General features: G+C 59.6%; 1 protein-coding gene across 11 annotated transcripts in view; it reads right to left on the reverse strand.

Moving 5' to 3' along the window:
- Window positions 1-2508: 2508 nt before the first annotated feature.
- The window catches only part of PIP5K1C (phosphatidylinositol-4-phosphate 5-kinase type 1 gamma), a 65040-nt gene continuing 45211 nt past the window's right edge, over window positions 2509-22337 (reverse strand). For 4 of the 11 annotated variants that reach the window (XM_010367278.2, XM_030935858.1, XM_030935859.1 and 1 more), the window contains 9 exons: window positions 19488-19571; window positions 18257-18305; window positions 17308-17392; window positions 15416-15580; window positions 14581-14719; window positions 14232-14264; window positions 13035-13139; window positions 10685-10817; window positions 8100-9644 (listed from right to left, as the gene is read on the reverse strand). In XM_010367278.2, coding sequence (XP_010365580.2) covers window positions 9048-9644; window positions 10685-10817; window positions 13035-13139; window positions 14232-14264; window positions 14581-14719; window positions 15416-15580; window positions 17308-17392; window positions 18257-18305; window positions 19488-19571 — 1390 coding nt within the window. In that variant the 3' untranslated portion in view covers window positions 8100-9047. The other 7 variants (XM_030935860.1, XM_010367280.2, XM_010367282.2 and 4 more) reach the window with 7 other exon arrangements.

A 22337-nucleotide genomic window follows, 5' to 3' on the forward strand; every position in this document is an offset into this window, starting at 1 on the left:
ACCCCCTGCAGTTCTAACCACTCAGGGCTAGGAAGGCCTGTTTCTGAAGGATGGTAATTTAAGCAAACTTTTAAAATGTTTATCTTGGTCGGGCGCGGTGGCTCACGCCTGTAATCCCAGCACTTTGGGAGGCCCAGGCGGGCGGATCACCTGGGGTCAGGAATTCAAGACCAGCCTGGCCAATATGGTGAAACCCTATCTCTACTCAATAATACAAAAATTAGCCAGGTGTGGTGGCAGGCACCTATAATCCCAGCTACTTGGGAGGCTGAGGCAGGAGAATTGCGTGAACCCGGGAGGCAGAGGTTGCAGTGAGCCGAGATTGCACCACCGCACTACGGCCTCGGTGACAAAGCAAGACTCCATCTCAAAAAAAAAAAAAAAAAAAAAAAAAAAAATTAAAATGTTTATCTTGAGTCGGGCACAGTGGCTCATGCCTGTAATCCCAACACTTTGGGAGGCCGAGGCAGGTGGATCTTGAGGTCAGGAGTTTGAGACCAGCCTGGCCAACATGATGAAACCCCATCTCTACTAAAAATACAAAAATTAGCCAGGCATGGTGGCACGATTGTAATTCCAGCTACTCGGGAGGCTGAAGCAGAAGAATCGCTTGAACCCAGGAAATGGAGGTTCCTGTGAGTTGAGATCGCACCACTGCACTCCAACCTGGGCAACAGAGCAAGTCTCCGTTTCTAAATAAATAAATAAATAAATAAATAAATAAATAAATAAAATGTTTATCTTGGAATACAACTTCCTAACATCTCCGCAAACGCTGGCTTTGTATGCTTTGCTTGGTGTTAAGGCAAGGATGGAACCTTACAGAGGAAGCAGAAGACCATCTCCTGACACTCTAGATGATGACCTTGCCGGTCCTGAGATGTGGGTTGTCCTGGTGTTGGGATGGTCTAAAACAAGGCGAAGGCCCGACCCTGTGCTTCCCAAAATTCAGATGCATCCTTGCAGCACATTAGAGATTGGCTGCATGGTCTGGGCCTGATGGCTCAGTCCTGTAATCCCAGCACTTTGGGAGGCCAAGGTGGGTGGATCACCTGAGGTCAGGAGTTTGAGACCAGCCTTGTCAACACGGTGAAACCCCATCTCTACTAAAAATACAAAATTTAGCTGGGTGTAGTGCCGGGCACCTGTAGTCCCAGGTACTCGGGAGGCCGAGGCAGGAGAACTGCTTGAACCTGGGAGGCGGAGGTTGCAGTGAGCCGAGACCGTATCATTGCATTCCAGCTTAGGTGACAGAGCATGACTCCATTTCAAACAAACAAACAAACAAGCTTAAAACAAGATCACCTCCATGTTCAGTTTATAAAACAGCTGTGCTGAAAACAGCATTGTTCCAAGGGCTCCCTTACTAAAGGCAGGATCTTACTTTTTCTTTTTTTTTTGAGACAAGGGTCTTGCTCTGTCGCCCAGGCTGGAGTGCAGGGGTGCGATCTCAGCTCACTGCAACCTCTGCCTCCCAGGTTCAAGCAATTCTCTGGCCTTGGCCTCCCGAGTAGCTGGGATTACAGGTGTGCGCCACCACACCTGGCCAGGATCTTACTTTCAATGTAGTTTCTCAATCTGGGAGACCAAGAGAAATCTTTTCCCTTCAAGGGGTCCAAACATGACTGAATTTGAACCGCCCTAGCAGAACAAACACAAACTTCGGAGGGCTGCACAGATGTTGGAAGCACAGATGTTTTCTGAGCTGAACTGAAGGAGGTTCACAGCTGGCAAGGTGTTTGGGTTCTATTACTGGTATTAGCATCAATCTCACAAACGTTTCTTCTCTAAGTTTCTTTTTTTTTTTTTTTTGAGACGGAGTCTCGCTCTGTCGCCCAGGCTGGAGTGCAGTGGCCGGATCTCAGCTCACTGCAAGCTCCGCCTCCCGGGTTTACGCCATTCTCCTGCCTCAGCCTCTTGAGTAGCTGGGACTACAGGCGCCGCCACCTCGCCCGGCTAGTTTTTGTATTTTTAGTAGAGACAGGGTTTCACCGTGTTAGCCAGGATGGTCTCGATCTCCTGACCTTGTGATCCTGCCCATCTCGGCCTCCCAAAGTGCTGGGATTACAGGCTTGAGCCACCGCGCCTGGCCTCTTCTCTAAGTTTCAAAGTCAGACCTCAGGCCGGGCGCGGTGGCTCATGCCTGTAATCTCAGCACTTTGGGAGGCTGAGGCGGGCGGGTCCTTTGAGGTCAGGAGTTTGAGACCAGCCTGGCCAACATGGTGAAACCCCGTCTCTACTAAAAATACAAAAAAATTAGCCAGGCGTGGTGGTACGTGCCTGTAATCCCAGCTACTCAGGAGGCTGAGGCAGGAGAATGGCTTGAACCAGGGAGGCAGAGGTTGCAGTGAGCTGGGATTGCACCACTGCACTCCAGCCTGGGTGACAGGAGACTCCATCTCAAAAAAAAAAAAAAAAAAAAAAAAAAAAAAAAACCAGAAAACAAAATCAGTCCTCAAATTCCCAACCAGATCCCAGAACCCACAGAAAGGCAGACAAGCAGGTGGATGCTTATTACCCGATTTATTAGAGAGACCTCTAAAAAGACGGGGTGTGGCGGGGATGGGTGGGTGAGGAACCTGGGCTGCAAACCAGTGTTGTTTGGGGCCAGGAGTGGCTGTATGGTTTCAGAGGCGCCCACGGCTCTGGATCTGAGGGACATAGCACCCTCGTCTCGACCACGAGGCGCGGCGCTTTGGATTGTCACGCACCAGACCATGGGGCGGAGGAATGCAGTGGAATCCCCGGGGGGAGTTAAGACACACGAGATTTGCAGTTTCATTTTGTTTCAGAATCAGTTCAGCCATAAAAATGGGACTGGGGTGGGGACAGGAGGAGCGATTGACCACCGGGGACGAGGAGGAGGTGGTGGGCGCCTATCCTGGGGTGGGGGCTGAGGGGCTGTGGAGACAGTACCATGGTGAAGGACCCCATGGCAACGGGAGTATTGCACTGAGCCAGGTTTTGGGGGAACGGGGACATGTCGGGATGGCAGTAGGGGAACAGAGCCTGGCAGGAGACACATGGAAGTTTCTGCCTTGTCAGTCTCAGAGAAAACGCCTTTTAGTCATTACAGTACAGGAATTTGGACACTGTCCACATTCTTAGTGGACGGCGGCCATCAGAGGTGACCCAGGAGGGGACGTGGGCATTGGTCACCAAGGTATTTACAGACTTCTACCGTGGGGGACAGTGGGGCGGGTCCAGCGGCCTCCCTCGCGGGGGATCTGAGGGAGGCCGAGTTCGCTAAATATTATAAATAGGTCTTGCCGTCCTCCTGCCCCCGCCCCTCAGCACAGTCAGTGGGGCACTTCAGCCTCGGTTTACAGTTCTCTGAAAGGAACCAAAAAACACAACCAACAAAGTAGATCTCCAAAGGGGCCTCGGAGACAACACAAAAATGGAAATGTGGTATCCACAGAGGTTTGCAAATTTCTCCTGCAAGGGAGTGCTGGCCGGGCACTGGTGTCACGTGACTCGCTCAGCGGAGGGAGGCTGCCCTGGATGCGGTGCTGCCCGCCGGGACCACACCTGCTGCTCCGAGTCACCCCCACAGGCTCTCCACGTCTCTGGTGCCAGGGCTCTGGGCAGGGGCACTCGAGGGCTCCCTGGGAGGCTCTGTGTGGCCTCTGGGGTGTGGGCCTTTGAGATGACGACAATGCCCCGTCCCTGTTGGTCATCCAGGTCCCAGACACCCCTTCTGATCTCTGCCCCTGCCTCCCCGGGGCGTGCCCGCCGGGTGTCCTTCGGAGGGACGAGGGGGCTGATTGGTGGATGCCCGGTGCCAGCAGATGAGGACCAGGCTGTGAACCGGGGCCAAGGCTGCTTCCCGGGGCTGGACAGACTCTTCAAGCAGGCAGGGAGGACCCCACGTGGGCTTGTCCTGACGGGAGCCACGCGGGTAGCCGGTTCCCGAGGAGGGTCGGCCCCTCTCCTCGGCGGAGAGTGGAAGGGCTGCTCTTGTGGAGTGTGTCCTCGCTGAGGGCCTCGGGGATGGGGCCGGCTTCTCCACAGCAGGGCCCTTCCAGGCGCAGTGCGTGGACCGGGCGGGAGGCCGACAGGAGGTGGAGAGGGGGTGACGTGGCGTTGTACAGAGCTTGCAACAGACAAAACACAGAGCCCCGCCTGGGAGGTTCTCTGGCCATCTCAGACCCCACATCAGGCTCTGCCAGGGCTGGAGAGGAGTTCTTCCCGAGGTGCAGCTTCTACGCCAGCTCCTCCCATCCTGGGCACGTCTCGGGAGTGGGGAACCCCACGGCCATCACCCACAAGCCCCTCTCAGGGGTCCTGGGGAAGGGCAGGGTGGGCGGCTGTGCTGAGCTCTCGACTCCAACCAGCACCCTCTGAGTGCAGCGGCCCCAGGAAGCTGCCCCAGGGCTGTCTGGGCTCAGTCCCCACTGGGAGTGCTGCCCTCTTGGAGGGGGATGAGCCGGAAACAAAGTCTCTCCTCTCCTCGGAGATACCACATCACTCAAACAAGAGAGAGGCCACGACACCCATGCCAGTCCTGAAGGAGACTCCTGTGGAGCCGGGCCTGGCCCCCTAGGCCGTGCCTCCAGGTGGAGGGGTCGGGGAGCCTGACCTTCCACCCTGAGCTGGTCTCCTGTGGCCCAAGGCCCGGCCTCCTGCTCCGTCCGTCCGTGGAGAAAGCGTCTCCGTTGCCTGAGCCCTCCATGCCAGTTGCTGAGTGGCCCACATCGGAAGAGAACGCCAAGCCCCCAGCCCTGAGCTCCACCAGAACGGGTAGTGGCCTGGGGGAGAGCAGGCCTGGCCCTCCCGCTGCAGTGGGTCTGGATCGGAGGCGCCAGAGGTTTTTGCTCGAGGGGCACCTGGAAGGTGGGTGTCAGGGCCCCACTGCGGCGGGAACACAGCTGCTGAGTGGCTGCAGTGCTTGGCAGGGTGAGGGCTGTCCCCACAGTCGATGCTCAGGCCAGATGTCCTGCACTGAGGCCCCCAAACCCAAGCTGAGGGCCGGAGGGTCCGCTTCCCAGGTGGACAGAGGCAGAGTGGCTTGGGACCCCAGCCGTCCCCTCTGCAGGCTGATGGGTCCCCCGGGGCTCAGGTCCCCAGAGGCCACCGGGAACAGCCTGGCTCCCTCCTCAGGACACATGCAGGCACAGCAGAGAACCAGAGGGCAGTGGGCGGGGGCTCTTCTTCATCTGGGTTGGGTTTTTGTCTTTTTTTGGTCTTTTACTAAAACAGCACACACGTGCTTCCGTCTCTGTGCCGAGTAAGGACTCAAATGCAATTTGCTGCTCGGGAGGGTCGGTCTCACTGGGGCAGGCTGCCGATGGGGGTGCCGGGGCCCTGGGAGGCTTGTCGGGGAGGGGTCCGGCCATCGGCATCCGTGCAGGGGGAGGACGAGGTCCAGTGGGGCGGTGAGGCGGGCATCTCCCGAGCTCTGGGCCTCAGCAGGGTGGGCAGCGCCTCCAGAGGCGGCCGGAGCGAAAGTGGAGCTCGGCTCTGGGTTGGGGACTGCATAGAAATTACTGCAAGAGCAAGAGAACAAATGAAGGTGGGTGGCAGGCGGGGTGAGGCCCACCCCAGGCCACCCGCCAGGCCCCCTGCCAGGGACTGGCTTCGTTGGGCCAACACAGGCCCTGAGACACTTACCCCACGGCCACCTCAGAGCCAGAGAGCCCAGGGTGGAGCTCTGGGCCACCTGTGCCCTCCCGCCCCAGGCCTCAGTCCCTGCTTGTCCCAGTGGCTGGGGACCACGCTCAGTAGGACCTTGGAGCCCACAGGGCCGGCGGGCGCATCTGGGCCGCACTTACTGTGTCACTCTCGCCGTCGGAGGCCGGGGGGGCCTGGGCGCTATAGTGGAGTGGGGAGTACACCCAGCTCCTCTCATCGGTGGGCTGGCGGGTGGGCGCGCGTGCAGGAGGGCGCAGAAGAGCAGGGTGCGAGGAGGCGCAAGAGAGGCAGAGGGAGGAAGGAAGAGACAGGAGAACATAAAAGAGGCGAATCCCCCATGGAAGACGAGGCGTGGCTCAGCCTGGCTGCCCTCTCTGACCCGGTGGATCCGCTCCCAACCTGGACGGGCCCAGGGCCTCAGCTCAGCATGGCAGCGTGGGGCAGGCGGCAGAAAGCAGTTAGTTCAGTCAAGGCGGGGCCTGAGACAGCAGGTGACAGAGCCGGCGGAAGCGGGTGGGGGTCACAACCTGGAGCACCGACTGTTCCTCCTCCTCCTCCACAGCCCGGCCCCACCACAGCCCCCAATCCTGCCTGTGCCATGGGCACCAGCGCACAGGCTCCTGGGGGCTCTCTGTGAGGGTCCTGGGAAGTCAGGGTGCCAGACCTACTTCCCAATCCAGAAGCCTTTCAGGACCTGAACACACGGCTGCCCGTGGGCAGGGCCACCCCCTCTGCCAACACAGATGTGCTCAGGAGAGACTGAGGCTCGGACTGCCCACCCTGCAAGAGCCAGGAGACACCTTCCTGAGCAGTGGGGCAGAGTGAGGGCCAAGTTCAGGGCTAGGCACAGACAGGGCCGTGTGCTGGGACACAGATATCTCTTCCCAGCTATGCCTGCGTGAGGGGTCCCAGGTCTGGGTGGGACCTGAGGAGGGAGGAAGGGTGCGTTCCTCCAACACCTCTGCCCCGCCCAATGAGAAGCCCCCGACCCCTCAAGCTCCCTCTGCTTCTCCTGCCCCCAGGCTGCTTCCTCAGGGCTCCAGCCTGGCCTCCCTGTCTTCCTTATTGCATACTCCTCTCTCTTGGGCCTCTATTACCACCCCAGCCTTCAATGCCCCTCCCAGCACAGATGACCTGTGAATTTCCACCGGGCCCAGCCTCAGCCTGAAGCGCCAGGCCTGAGTACACAGCTGCCTGGCCATGTCCACCTGGCAGCCCTCGGCCCCTAAACTTGTCACAGCCACAACCCAGTCCGTCACCCCAAGACCTACTGCTTGTCCTTCCAGTCAGGACAGCGCTGCCCACCCGCTGCCCGGGCCAACCCATGCCTCCTTATCAGGCCTGTGCCCCTGCCTGTGCTGGCTCCCAGCTCCCAGCCTGGGCCAGCAGGGGCCTCCCTCGCACTCCAGGTGAGCCCAGGCCTCACCTGCAGAGGCACTGCCTCTCCCTGCCTCGGGTCCTGCCTCCACGCCCCCTCTAAAGGGCTCACCTCTGTGCTCACTCCACCCTGCCCGATCCTACAGCTCCCACCAGACCCCCCGTTCCCGGCCCCTGGGCACCAAGGGCAGCGTGCTCCTGCCCTGCGAGGCCGCCATCGTGGAGGACTGACTCCTGCACTTAGGGGCCGGGACCCCAGCGCAGGCCTTGCCCATTCCTCTGGGAGGAAAGCAAATGTAGACTGGAATTCCTGATGTGGGAACGGCAGGTCAGGTCCGCCCCTGCAATGTCCCTCAAGAGCCCGGTGTGGGAAGCCTGCGTGTGTGCTTGGTACTGATTTGGTGGCTGCACTGATGGCTCCCATGGGGACTTGAAAATGTGGGGCCAAAACAAAACAGGGTCCCCACCTGAGCCCTGAAAGAGCTGGCCCGCGGGGAGGAGGGTGGCAGCAGCCACTCAGAGCTGCTCTCTGGGAGGGGTGTCCTGGGCGGCACTGCGCACACAGCACCTGGGCAGGGACGACAGTATCCTTCTGCGACAGCGTTAGAAATGGGGGTACAGGCCAGGTGCAGGAGCTCATGCCTGTCATCCCAGCACTTTGGGAGGCCAAGGCAGGTGGATCACTTGAGGTCAGGAGTTCCAGACCAGCCTGGCCAAGATGGCGAAACCCCATCTCTACTAAAAATACAAAGATTAAGGCTGGGCGTGGTGGCTCACGCCTGAAATCCCAGAACTTTGGGAGGCCGAGGCAGGCGGATCACCTCAGGTCAGGAGTTCGGGACCAGCCTGACCAACACGGTGAAACCCCATCTCTACTAAAAATACAAAAAATTATCGGGGCATGGTGGCAGGAGCCTGTAATCCCAGCTACTTGGGAGGCTGAGGCAGGAAAATTGCTTGAACCCAGGCGGCAGAGGTTGCAGTGAGCCGAGATTAAGCCACTGCATTCCAGCCTGGGCGACAGAGTGAGACTCTGTCTCGAAAAAAACAAACAAACAGAAGACCCAAAATTAGCCAGGTGTGGTGGCAGGCGCCTGTATTCTCAGCTACTCAGGAAGCTGAGGCAGGAGAATTGCTTGTACCTGGGAGGTAGAGGTTGCAGGGAGCTGAGATCATGCCACTGCACTCCAGCCTGGGCGACAGAGCGAGACTCCGTCTCAAAAAATAAAAAAAAAAAGACAAAGAAAAGGGCAGAACAGCTGGCTTCCTTGTCCTGCAGGAGTTGGGGGGACAGAGAGGGACCTCCTCAGCCACCAGCTGCGCAGAGAGGGGAAGTGGGGGGCAGTGGCAGCTGGAATCCAGAACCGGGTGACCCCAGGAAAACCAGAACCAAGGGCACAGCCTCTTCAGCACTCAGGCCTTGGGGTGCTTTGAACGGCTGCCCTGCCTCCCCTCTGGCCCCCACACTTTGGCTGTGCCTGCTGCCGAGACCACCCTCCCCACATCTGCCCTTTCAAACCAGGTGTTTTTCAAAATCCAGGCACCCCCCTCTGTAGGCGGCCTCTGCGAACTGCTCCCTGCCTGTGGTGGGGTGACCAGCAGGGCCGCTGGGTCTCTCCAGTGCTCCCCCTCCCAGCAGGCCCCTCTGGGGAGCTCCCTGACGATCTCCGGGGCGTGGGTCTACGATGGCTGGCTTCCTGCTGGCTCGCGGGGATCACTCCACAGTGCCTGGCACACAGCAGTGTTCAGAACGGTCTGCTGATGGGCGGGGAGTCAGGGCGGCCTCGGCGGGGGCTTTGTCTTGAGGAGACACTCCTGCTTTGGGTCTGCGCCCTGTTCTGGCTGTGCGGCACTGGGCAGGTCTCTTAGCCTCTCTGGGCCCCTTGCTTATTGGTCATAATGACAACAGCAGGCCCTGAGAAGCTCACGGCTACGTGGGGCCCATGTGGTGTCCCAGGGAGAACTCCTTGAGAGCTTGGGGATCTGGATTGTGACTAAACCGTGTGGTCTCCCAGGCTCCCAGGGGAGCTGAGGCCTCAGCACCTCCATCTGTGAGGTGGGTGTGGAGAGACCATCTCTTCCCCGTCTCCATGGCCCTGCAGTTCAGAGCCTGGCTCTGCAGCCGCTCGGCTGACCTGTGCGACCTCCCATATACAGTCAGGTAGGCCAGGGGAGCCAGGTCTGTACGAGTGAGAAGCATCCACCCAAGACACCCTGACATGGGAGGGCGGGGGTCCAGAGGCAGAGAGGGGCTGGTTGGGGTCCGGCCGGGGTCCGAGGCAGACCCTGGGCCTCAGCTGTGCACCTGGCAATGGTGCCGCCCTGTGGAGTGCCCGGTGCGACATGGGGCTGAGTGACATTCCCAGTGGTGCGCACAGCCCGGCACCTGGCCCGGGGCCAGCGTGGCCGACCTCAACTACGGCTGTGATTGCCCCAAAGCCCTTCTGGAAAACAACAGATGTCAGACACTGAGCTTCCGGCCGGGGACCTGCAGCTCCCTGCTGCCCGAGGGGCACCGCCCCTTCTCCCCAGGGTGGCCGGCTGCGGTCACTTACAGTCCCTGAGGCGCTCAGCGTCATGGCCCGCAGTCGGTGATGGTGGGGAGAGTAAATCCAGTACCTCCCATCCGTGAACTGGACGGGGCGGGCCGGAGGAGGAAGGAAAACAGGATAGCGGATGAGGCGGCTGCCCCCGTGGTCGGGTGGGAGAGGTGGAGGGAGGCAGCGGGGAGCGGGTGGGGACAGCTGACTGCCAAGCAGAAGGTGGGGGTTGCCAGGGTGGGACCGAGGACCCTTCTCCCTTCTCCGCTGCCCACCCAGCAGGGCATCAGCACACAGACACACAGCAGGACATGGCCCCCAGGGCCCCCGTACCATCCAGAGACCAGGACACGCACGAACCAGTCCTGGGGAAAGGGGTGACGACATGGGGTGGCTGGGGGCACAGGCACGCGGCCCGTCCCTCCCTTCTCCAGGGCCAGGTGGGGGCATGGGAACCCCAGAGGCGCCACTGGAGACAGAGCAGGGGAGTTAGTTATGAAGCAGCCAGTAGGTGCCCGCAAAACAGGCCCTGAGGCCTGGTGGCTGTGCCCAGCCCACCTTCCCAGGAGGGTAAGAACAAACTATCTGGGAAGTGGGCTGCAGCCTCCAGCCCTCCCTGTGACCTGAGTGGGACCACTGGGGAGTGGAGACGCTACCTGGATACCCCAGGCCTTGCTGGTTGCCCGGCAGCTGCCTCACCCAGACCCTGGCAAGGGGGAGCAGGGATCCCAGGTCCGGGCAGACCCAGCCCTGCCCAGTAGCAGTCATGAGTCCCCAGCCCACAACGTGGGAGCGTGAGGCTCTCCTGCCGCTGCCTGGTCCCCTGGTCCTCCTCAAGGATGAGCCCACCTGGCCACGCCCACGGCGACAGGGAGAAGGTCCAGAAAGGCCTGGTCTGGAGGAGCTTCTCCCTCCGTGGGGTTAGACCAGGAAGAGAAGGTGGGTGTGAACGTGGCTGGTGGGTGCGCGTAGGAGTGTCGTGAGAGTGCTGGCTGGTGAGAGAGCATGTGGGTGGGTCGACAGGGCACACTCACGTGCCTGTGTGGGGCTGTGTACACGGTGTGCACACAGTGGAGCGTGTGTGAGAGAGTCTGGTTGACGAGCCGGTGGCAGGAAGAGCCTGGGGCACTTACAAAGTAGATGTCAGTGGCGGGCGTGTCCTCCTCGTCCGAGGCCTGGCTGGCGGGTGCGCCCTCCTCGTCCGAGGCCTGGCTGGCAGTTTCTGCTTCAACAGCGGCAGCGGCACCGGCCATGGAAGCCTCCACCCTGGGGACAGGGATAGACAGAAGGTCTTGACCCTCAGCCCCCACAAAGAGGTTCCCTGCGCCCCGACTCAGAATCCAGGCAGGGGCTTCACACGGTCATCACTGAGCCGAAAACCCAGGCAGCTGACCACAGGCCACGCGCTCCTGCGCCTGCCATTCAACGGAACAAACCTCCCCAAGAAGCCCTCAAATGCTGACCCTAGGAGTGACCTGCCAGCTCACTGACAGCGTGGCCCTGCTACTCCCAGCTCAGACACACACACACCTGTGGGCAGGTGCTGGCCTCACCCTCACCAGCTGTGCCACCCTGGGAGGGCCAGTTCCTCCTCTGAACTTCAGTTTCCTCAGCTGTAAAGTGGGGAGTGATGGCACCTAGCCACTGGGATCAGAGCTTCTTTCTTCTTTATTGATGTGTTTGAGACAGGCTCTCGTTCCATCAGCCAAGCTGGCATGCAGTGGTGTAATCACGGCTCACTGCAGCCTCCACCTCCCGGCTCAAGCGATCCTCCAACCTTGGCCTCCCAAGTAGTTGAGACTATAGGTGTGTACTGCTACGCCCAACTAATTTTTTTTTATTCTGTAGAGATGGGGTCTCACTATGTTGCCCAGGCAGGTCTCCAACTTGTGGGGTCAAGCAACCCTCCTGCCTCAGTCTCCTTTAGGAGGGATCACAGATGGGAGCCCCCGAGCCCAGCCTCTCTGTCCTTTTCACTGAGCACTTACTACATGCCAGGGCCGGCTCCTGTGATTAACCCACTGAGTCTATCATGGGGGATGGAGAGGGTGCAGCTACTGCCCCTGTGTTGCATTTGCGGAAACGGAGGCACAGAGAGGAGGTGAGGAACGGCCTTGGCCTTGGCTATGGCCACACGGTGCATAGTGTTCATCCCACGAATGAGGCTAAGCACGCCCTCCTGCCACGTCGGAGGCTCAGTTCCTTTTAGCAAAGCCTGAAATTTAAGGTGCGAGGTTTGGCAATGGCAAGGAGCTGACAGTGGCACGGGCACCGGGTGGAAGATAAACCCTGTCAGGGCTTTATTTTTTGGTCTGTGCTGCTGTGAGCGCTAAAAAAACTCTCTTGGAACAAAAATAAAAAACCATCTCACGCAAAAATCATTAGAAAGGCAAGAAGAATTTGGTAACAATGCAAGCATGGGATTACACACACCAGACAGATGACAAAAAAGTAAAGACAGGCTGGGCGTGGAGCCTATAATCCCAGTACTTTGGGAGGCCGAGGCAGGCAGATCACGAGGTCAGGAGATCGAGACTATCCTGGCTAACACAGTGAAACCCCGTTTCTACTAAAAATACAAAAAATTAGCCACGCCTGGTGGGAGGCTGAGGCAGGAGAATCACTTGAACCCAGGAGGTGGAGGCTGTAGTGAGCCAAGATAAAGCCACTGCCCTCCAGGCTGGGCAACACAGCAATATTCTGTCTCACAAAAAAATAAAAATAGGCCGGGCGCGGTGGCTCAAGCCTGTAATCCCAGCACTTTGGGAGGCCGAGACGGGCGGATCACGAGGTCAGGAGATCGAGACAATCCGGGCTAACACGGTGAAACCCCGTCTCTACTAAAAAATACAAAAAACTAGCCGGGCGAGATGGCGGGCGCCTGTAGTCCCAGCTACTCGGGAGGCTGAGGCAGGAGAATGGCATAAACCCGGGAGGCGGAGCTTGCAGTGAGCTGAGATCCGGCCACTGCACTCCAGCCTGGGCGGCAGAGCGAGACTCCGTCTCAAAAAAAATAAAAAATAAAAATAAAAATAAAAATAAAGAAATTAAAATTAAAAATAAAATAAAATAAATACTAAAAAGGTAAAAAAAAATTCGTTAAACGCTTGGAAGTTCAGAGATGTTCTTACACAGCCTTTAGCCCAGGGTCTCTTGCCTGGGCCCTGTGGATACTGGAACCAGGTCCTTCTCTGGGGTGAGGCCATCCCGGGCACTGCAGGCTAATGCTGAGCAGCGTCCCTGGCCACCACTCACGGCCACAAACGCCCCCAGGCATTGCCCAGTTTCCCCTGGGGGCCAGGATCACCTCGGCTAGTGAAGAACCACTCCCTTCAATCAAAAAATAACCTTATGGGAAAATCCACTGTCTGCGAATACAACCCAGTAAGAAAGAATGGCTTCACGACAGAACCTCGGGTTGCTCTTGGCTCCTCCCGGCCCGCAGCGGGAGGGCGCCCCGACCTCCCGCCAAGCCAGGCTCACCCTGCGTCCTCCTCTTTGGGGACCACGATCTCCACACTGCACGCAGGCTCCACCTGCACCGTAATCTGCTGCAGGTCCCCTTCTGCGGGCAGCTCCTCCTGCGGCCTGCAGGCAATGGGAGGTTGTGTCTCAGGTTCCCTCCTCGCTTCCCCCCGTCCTACCCCCAGGAGTGCCCAGTGAACTCCAGGGCCAGTCCCAGAGGGGAGCGGGGAGCCTCCTGCTTGGGCCTGGTCTTTCTGGCTGTCACTCCCAGCCGGGGGACTGTTCACCTGGGTCCCTTGGTGACTGTGGTGCCGACAGGGCCTGGGGTGTAGCAGGCTCTGGGGGCATATGAGCGAATGGCAGCCCCGACCAGCTTGCGCGCCACAGACCCTGCCCACCCCCTGGGGGTGCCTGCACCTGGCAGCTGAGGCCCTGACACAGGTGAATCAGTGTCCCAGCAGCCGGGCCTGGCTGTGTAGCCTCTCCAAATGGCACGCTGGACCAAGGGGAGGGCCACATCCCACCCATGGCACCAAGGGGTTTCTTTCATCAGGCGGCAGTGATTAAAACACAGTTAAGGAAAGCAACATCTTGCCACTGCCCCGGTGTTCACAAGAGCGAGACCCCGGGAACCTCACCAATGTCCCCAAGGGCTGGGCATTAAAGCCAGGTGCAGTCCATGGGATGGAAGGACGGCACGCAGGCGTGACAGGAACGGCGCACACCCGCCCGAGATCCCCGTCAGTCGAGTGACAACAGCAAGATGCGGGCGGCACGCACGGGTGTGCCCATTGGTGTGAAAATAAAAGAGAAACAAAGTCTGGTGCACATCTGCTGTGTTCCCAGAAAGTATCTGCCAAGAGACAAAACCCACAGTCCCAGTGGTTGCTCCTGGGGAGGAGACGGGCCTTGGGCAGGACGGGGGCATTTCACAACGTTCCCACTGTATCTTAGGTTAGAAAAAACTTAATAGAAGAAGAAAAAGAAGGATCCAACAGGCCACAGCTGTCCCAGGGTGTAAGAAACACAAAGCGGCTCGAAGATTGTGTGCAGTGCTAGGGCCGAGTGCTGGAACCTTAAATCTGTCCCCAGGAAAGAATGGGCAGAGAGCAGAGGGACTGGGGGGCAGGAATGGGCTGGGGAGCGGGAATGGGAGCTGGGAGCTATGCAGGAGGAGCTGGTGAGACCCAGGGAGGGAAGGGGGCAGGGTCTCACCTGCCATCCTGTCCGGAGGACTGTGTGCGCCGCCTGCAGAGACACAGCAAACAGGTGACACCCAGAAAGAGGATGGCCCGCCTGCTCAGTCTACCTGCCCTGCCTACCCACCTGCCTACCTGGCTGCCCCGCCCACCTGTACAGATGCCACTCCCTCCTACACATCGGATGCCCCATTCTTCTGTACATAGAATGCCCCACCCACATATGCAGCGGATGCTCCGCCCACATGCAAAGCAGATGCCCCACCCTCCTGTACATAGGATGCCCCGCCCACATGCACAGCGGATGCCTCACCCTTCTGTATGTAGGATACTCTACCCACATGCACAGTGGATGCCCCGCCCACCTGTACCGAGGCTGCTCCGAAGTCTCCGAGGGGGACCGCTCAGGAATGGAGAGGGATGTGGATGACAGAGTGGTGGCAATGGAAGCTGTAGTGGCTTCTTCAAAAGAAGGTGGCGTGCAGGGCAGAAGGTCAGGCCGGCCTGTAGGGAGAGGACGGTGGGTACCTTGCGGAGCCTCCAGGCCCCCAAACACACAGTCGATTCTCCCTGAGGCTTGGCTCACCCTGGGAACCCACGCCCAGTGCCCGCCTGCCTCCCGGACATGCCCACCTCCCCACACGGCAGGGAAGGACGACCTTCCCCCTTCACACGAAGGCTTCTGACCGCTCTCAAAATAGAATCCACAGCCCTACACAGCCCAGAAGGCCCTGTGCAACCTGGCCCGTCCCCTCCCCACTGCTCTCTTCCCCTCTTCCTCTCTTCCCCTCCCTGCTGCTTGGCTCCTTGCTGTTCCCCCAGCAGTGTGGTCCTGCCCTAGGGCCCTTGCATGGCTATGTCAATTCCTTCATTCTGTCCCCTGCGCTCCCTGACATCAGGCGTAGCCTGGGGGCTACGTGACTTCGATGGCATCCTGGTGCGCCTCAGATCAGTGACCGTGAGAGAAGGCGGGAGCTGTCACCACCCCACCCAGTGGAGCCTTCTACACTCAGCTCTCCCTGGACTCTTCCCTGGGGCCATCCCAGAAGCCCCCAGTCCCTGGGCAGGAGGTTCTGCGGATCCCAGATCCGGAGGGGAAGACAGAGATGAGAACTCAGGATGAGGCGGCGCCCCACCCACTGGGCTGCTGCTGACACCCCCTGCAGCCCCCACAGGCGCACTCTGCCCTCTGCCCCTCACCTTCGTCCTCCAGCGTGGGGTAGCTGCGGGCCCCCCGCAGGTCGTACTGGGCCTCCTCCCGCTCGCTGGGGATCTGGCTGGCCGAGAAGGCAGCTGTGGGCCCCAGGGGTTTCACAGCCAGCAGGGCTCCACTGCGTCCCTTCTTGGAGGGCGAGGACTTCAGGGCTGCAGGGGAGGATGGGTGTTGGTGCTTGGGGTTGCTGGGGGCTCATAGCAAAGCCCAGACAGGGCCGCTGCCCGAATATACCCGTGTCCCTGAGACCCACCAGGCCCCTGCCCGTCCCTGAGGCTGGGAAGCAGCAAAGCCTCTTGGTGGAAAACCGGGCTGTGCCTAGGGAGGGACTGAGAGCCTGAGTTGCCTGTCCTGCCTACCCGACCGTCTCTATGAGACACACTGGGACCCTGGCACAGTGCCTGCACCTCCCGGGGTCCTGCAGACCTGTGACTCCCGTCTATCCAGCTGGCCAGGGATACCTGCAAGCTTTATGCCCTTCCATGTGCGGCCCAGCCCGGGCAGGGCCCCCATTTTCAGATGGACACTGAAAGTCTTAGACAGCAACAGGTATTGTGGTTAGAGAAGCCAATGGTTCAGCATGTAGGGCCTGAGCCCAGATCCAGGCTCGCCCGCTGGCTGTGTGGCTCAGTCTCTCTGGGCCCCATTGGCCGACCTTAGCGGTGGGGTGTGGTGCAGCAGGTGATGCCCTACACAGGGCCGGGCCTGTTCTCAGTGTTGTGTGAGCTCTGCCTCCTCACCAAGCTCTCGTGACCTCTGCCCCCAGAATGACCCACACAGCTCCTGGTAAACAGTAGGTGCTCAGTTTGCCTTGTGCAGCTTCCTACAGTCGCCAAAGGCTGGCAAACAGCCCTGAATGACTGGGAATGATCCTGCGGCATCAGTCCCAGAGGATGGGGTGCGCGGACAGGCTCGACAGTCAGCTCTCTGGAGACAGATCCCAATGCGTGGTGTCTGCCAATTCCCATGGTGTCAATGAGAGGGGGTCCCTGGCCTCGGGGCTGGGAGCAGGTGTGCAGGCCGGGAAGAGCAGCCTGACTGCAAGTGCTGGGCACTGGCGTGCCTGTCCCTGCTGTCTCCCGGGAGCAACCCTGTGGGTGCGGACCTGCAGATCATTCATGCCCACCCCAGACACTTCCCAAGCACCTCTGTGTGCCAGGCCTGTGCAGGATGCTGGGTAGCCCGAGAGCCTACTAGTGGGGAGGGTGGGTGAGAAACAGACCCCAGAGAGGAACCCGTCTGGCAGCAGGTGGGCCACGGGCTGAGGTCTGCACGGGGACCTGGAACCCTGAGTCTGCGTCCAGATGCTACAGTGGCCCATGAGGGGAGGCTGAGCCCTGAGAAATGGGGACCTCCCCCGGGTACCCTGTGGGTGAACCCTGAGTCCCCATCTTCCCCACCATTGTTTGCCCTGTGACCTCCCCGGCCACGCCCTGCTATGCTGGCCTCCTGGGTTCCCCTGCCCAGGATGGATTTCCGTGGCAATGGTGATGCTGTCGGAGCCCCACACACTGAGCTGCCTGCTGGGCCAGGCCCGCCCATCCCATATATAAACACTGTACTCTCACAGTGCTGTGCCAATGGGGAAACCGAGGCACAGAGGGAAATGCCTGTTCAAGGCCACAAGGCAGGACGAGGCCAGGCCAGGATTCAGGATTCAGACTCCGGCGGTGGCTCCTGTGCAGAGCAAATGTCCCGACTATCCTACCTCTGGATGAGGCCCGGTCTGAGGGGGGTACAGGGGCTCTGGGTTTACTGCCTCCCCCCGAGTCCCTCCCGCCCCACGGAGCTCTCGGCCTCCCTCGGGGTCCCTCCCGCCCCACGGGGCTCTCGGCCTCCCCCGGGGTCCCTCCCGCCCCGCAGGGCTCAGGTGGCTTACAGGAGTTCTTCCGAAAGACCGTGTTGCTCATGAACTTGAAAAAGCGCTCGGCGTAGAAGCTGGGGCGGTGGACAGACACCGTGTCCTGAAAGAGAGTTGGGGGTGCCGGGGGCAGAGGGCGCATCAACCAACAGCTGGAGACAGCCCTGGACAGACGCTGTGTGTGTGCGGGGAGCACCTTCTGTGTGAAAAGGCTTGAGATGGGCCCGTGCTGCTGTGGCTTTCTGGGAGGGGCTCACAGAACAGGGAACAGTGGCTCCCTCTGGGGAGAGACTGGGTGCCAGGGAATGGGTGGAAGCTTTTCCGCTAGAGACCTATTCGCATTTTTGACTTTTTCAACCAGCTATGAATAAAGTATTTCGGCCAGGCGCAGTGGCCCACATGGACTTGCAGGGGAGGTTGAGGTAGGATGGTCTGGCTGGGGCCCTGCTGGGATGTGACCCTTGGCCTCCCAGAATGCAGCCTCCTTTCCCAGCCTCCTTGGGTGAGGAGTGGCCCACGTACCAGGACTGTGAATGACTCCACCCTCGAAGCCGGCAGTGGGAGGCGGTGCCCGGCCACTGTGGGCCAGGGGACAAGGACAACCCCAGCGGTGTCGGGCGGCAGCACAGGACACCCTGGCCGGCCTCGTCAGAGCAAGACAGCACTCCTATCTGCCCTAGGCAGTGGGTTCTGGGCCTTGGCAAGGTCCAAGACATCCCCAGAGGCCTCTGCTGGCCGCCCCCCTGACACGCCCAATGCTTGTTCTGGAAGCTCCCGCCTGGACTTTCTACACACTCTTGAAAAATGGGGGTGCCTGTTGGGATCTTGGATTCTACAGGCTGTTAGTCAGTCCTCGGTGCTTGGCCCCAGGAGGTAGTGTGCATTTGTGGAGTCATGGATGGGAGGAAGGCCGGGACGACAGACAGGAGGACAGAGGAAGGATGGGAGGAGGGGTGCAGGTGCTCACCCCATCATGGACGAGGGCCTTCCAGGTGTGCTCCAGCTTCTTGATGAACCTGTGGAGAGAGCACCCAGAGTGGCAGCTGACATCAGCCAAGCCTATGCCACGCTGCCTCACTCAGGGGCCACTGTGCACCCCCGAGGACCCTGGGCCATGGCCTTCAGCAATCGTGGCTGTCAAAACTCAGGGCGACAGGCGCTCCTGGCAGGGAGTAGGTGGAGGCTCTCAGCTTAGTACCCTGCAGTGCCCAGGATGGTCCCACTCCAGAGAACCATCTGGTCCCAATGTCCATAGTACCGAGGGCGTGACCTGTCTTTCAACATTCTAGAGCCCCAGCCAGGCATGGTAGCTCATACCTGTAATCCCAGCACTTTGGGAGGCCAAGGTAGGTGGATCACCTGAGGTCAGGAGTTCGAGACCAGCCTGGCCAACATGGTGAAACCCGTCTCTACTAAAAACACAAAAATTAGCCAGGCATGGTGGTGCGTGCCGGTAATCCCAGCTACTCGGGAGGCTGAGATGGGAGAATAGGGTCGACTCAGAAGGCGGAAGCTGCAGTGAGCCAAGATCGCACCACTGCTCTTCAGCCTGAGTGACAGAGTGAGACTTTGTCTCAAAACAAACAAATGAAAAACCAAAAGACACATATTCGAGCCCCAAAGGGAGGCCTCAAACCCACTCCTTGGATTTTCTTTTTTTTTTTTTTGAGACAGGGTCTTGCTCTGTCACCCAGCCTGAAGTGCAGCACGGCCATCATAGCTCACTGCTGCAGCCCTGAACTCCTGGGCCCAAGGAATCCTCCTGCCTCGGCCTCCTGAGTAGCTGGGACTGCAGGAGCATGACCAAGCTCGGTTAATTTTTTGATATTTCGTAGAGGCGGGGTCTTGCTATGTTGCCCAGGCTGGTCTCAAACTCCTGGGCTCAAGCAATCCTCCCGCCTCGGCCTCCCACAGCACTAAATTATAGGTGTGGACCACCACGCCCAACTCACTCTGGATTTTCAAGGCGACCAAACACCTTCCTTTAGGGCTCAAGAAGGGGCAGCCAAGCAAGAGCTTTTGAGAAGATTGAAGAAGCCCCGAGAGCTGCTGGTGCAGCTGTTTCCACAGGCAAGCGCCTCCGTGCATGGGTGTCCTGGGAGCACCCACCCACCTGTGGGGCCGCAGACCCGGGGCGTCCACCTGTAGGACTGCAGACCCGGGCACCCCTCTGTGGGACTGCAGACCCTGGCACCCACCTGTAGGATTGCAGGATGTCAATGATGCCAATGTGCAGCAGCAGCCGCTCCCCGCGGCCGTTCACAGCGGGGATCCCGCCCATCCTGGGAGAGAGGACGAGGGCACCGTCAGCATCCCACAGACCTGGGACTCGAGGCAGGCAGGGCTGGGGACTCCGGGGCTGGGGAGTCCACCTGCTCCTGTGGGTGGCAGCTCGGCCAAGCTCTTGGAGTGGGGCCTGGCACCCGGGAATCTCCGTCCTGATGTCCCTCCATCATCCCCAGTCTCAAACCCGGGCCCAGGCGCTGCTGAGGAATCCCAGCTAGGAGGCCTGGGCACATACCCTGCCACCACACACGTGTGCATGGACACACATGCACACACATGTACGTGCACACACACGCACGCTGCATGCCTAGATAGGGCCATGGGGTCTCAGGTACAGCCTGGGGAGTTAATTGTCACCCGGGACCATGCCCAGCGCAGTTAGTGAGGCCACACGTGCAGCAGCCATCCTGAAGCCACCAGGAGCCAGACCCGCTGGGCCGGGGCCCTGCACGCTCTGCTCACGCCACAGGCTGGTGCACTCACCTGCTCCCCTGCCAGGCCCACGAAGACCCTACAAACGCCAGGATGGTCGGAGGCGGAGCTGTGCCTGGTCTTGGCTCCTGCACTCCCCGCAGCTACACCCTGGTTGGGGCCCCGGCTCCTCCTCTGCCATCCATGGGAAATACCACCGCCTTTGCAAACCAAAGCCCAGCAGGTGGCCTAGTGCGAGCCAGCACCGCCCCTGGGGCCAGGCCAGGTGGAACTTGGCTCCACACCTGCATGGCTCCGCTGGGGAAGGCTGCCCCCCAACCTAGGAGCCTACTTCCTCAGCTGGAAACGGGGGAAGCCTACCTCCCTCCTCCAAGGCTGCTGGGAGGACTGAACAGGTACCAAAGTGAAGGCTCGGGCCTGCCCCCACTGTCAGAGTGCTGCTGTGACCAGAGCACAATCTCAGCACTGCTATATGACACCTGTCCAACCCGCCCCCTGGGGCCACATCTGGGGACATCTGTGGTTGTCACAACTCGGGGGTGCTCCTGGCCCGGAGTGGGTGGAGGCCCAGGACGCTGCTCAGCACCCTGCAGTGCCCAGGACAGCCCCAGGACAGCCCCATACCAGAGAATGACCTGGCCCTAACATTCACAGTGTTCCAGAAGGGCTCGTGAGTATCTCCCCAACCAAACCCCGAGCCCTGTGAGGGCAGGGCCTGTCTGCTCCCTCCACCCCTAGCGTCCAGCAGAGACATCACTGTAGGCCACTGAGGTGTGGGCCTCTTCTCTCTACCACTGCTCCCATCTTCCGTGGCAGCATTTTTTTGTTTTTTTGTTTTTTTTTTTTTTGAGGCAGAGTCTCGCTCTGTCGCCGAGGCTGGAGTGCAGTGACGCAATCTGGGCTCACTGCAAGCTCCGCCTCCCGGGTTCACGCCATTCTCCTGCCTCAGCCTCCTGAGTAGCTGGGACTACAGGCGCCCGCCACCGCGCCCGGCTAGTTGTTTGTATTTTTAATAGAGACGGGGTTTCACCGTGTTAGCCAGGATGGTCTCGATCTCCTGACCTTGTGATTCGCCCGCCTCGGCCTCCCAAAGTGCTGGGATTACAGGCGTGAGCCACCGCGCCCGGCCTTTTTTTTTTTTTTTTTTTTTTTTTTTGAGACGGAGTCTCGCTGTGTCGCCCGGGCTGGAGTGCAGTGGCGCGATCTCGGCTCACTGCAAGCTCCACCTCCCGGGTTCCCGCCATTCTCCTGCCTCAGCCTCCTGAGTAGCTGGGACTACAGGCGCCCGCCACCGTGCCCGGCTAGTTTTTTGTATTTTTAGTAGAGACGGGGTTTCACCGTGTTAGCCAGGATGGTCTCGGTCATCCTGACCTCGTGATCCACCCGCCTCGGCCTCCCAAAGTGCTGGGATTACAGGCTTGAGCCACCACGCCCGGCCTTTTTTTTTTTTTTTTTAAGACAGAGTTAGGTCTTGCTGCTCAGGCTGGAGTACCACAGCTCAATCTCGGCTCACTGCAACCTCTACCTCCTGGGTTCAAGCGGTTCTCCTGCCTCAGCCTCCCAAGTAGCTGGGATTACAGGCATGTACCACCATGCCCAATTAATATTTTGTATTTAGTAGAGGCAGGGTTTCACCATGTTGGCCAGGCTGGTCTGTAACTCCTGACCTCAGGTGATCCGCCTGCCTCAGCCTCCCAAAGTGTTGGGATTACAGGCATGAGCCACCATGCCAAGCCTTTTTTTTTGTTAAGATAGGGTCTCACTCTGATGCCCAAGCTGGAGTGCAGCGGTGTGATCTCGGCTCACTGCAACCTCCGCCTGCCACACTCACGCCTGCCACACCTTCAGTCTCCCAAGTAGTTGGGACTACAGGTGCACATGCCACCATGCCCAGCTAAGTTTTATATTTTTTTGTAGAGAGGGGGTCTCGCTATGTTGCCCAGGCTGGTACTGAACTCCAGGGCTGAGGCAGTCCTCCCACCCAAAGTGCTGGGAGCACAGGCATGAGCCACCGTGCCCGGCCAGCAGTCGCTTTGATCTGTGTGGAATCAGATTTTGCAGCCCCTCCTTTTCGTGGTCTGTGTCCTACTGTGAGCCCTGCCTCACCCGATCCCTCTGGCCTCCCACGCGCCTTCCACACCTTTGTGGCTCCTCTCTGCACGGCAGCGAGTGGACCCCTCTGAGTGCCACGGGGAAACGCTACCTCTGTCTCATTCCTGCGGATGGCCAGTGGCCTCGGCCCATTCACGGGTGAATGAGAAATGCTACCACCATTGCAAGCCAAGGCCCGGAACCCAGCACTCAGCCTGCGGCCCGCACTATGGCCTGGT

This window comes from Rhinopithecus roxellana, chromosome 8, assembly GCF_007565055.1.
Source record: "Rhinopithecus roxellana isolate Shanxi Qingling chromosome 8, ASM756505v1, whole genome shotgun sequence".
Lineage (NCBI taxonomy): Eukaryota > Metazoa > Chordata > Mammalia > Primates > Cercopithecidae > Rhinopithecus > Rhinopithecus roxellana.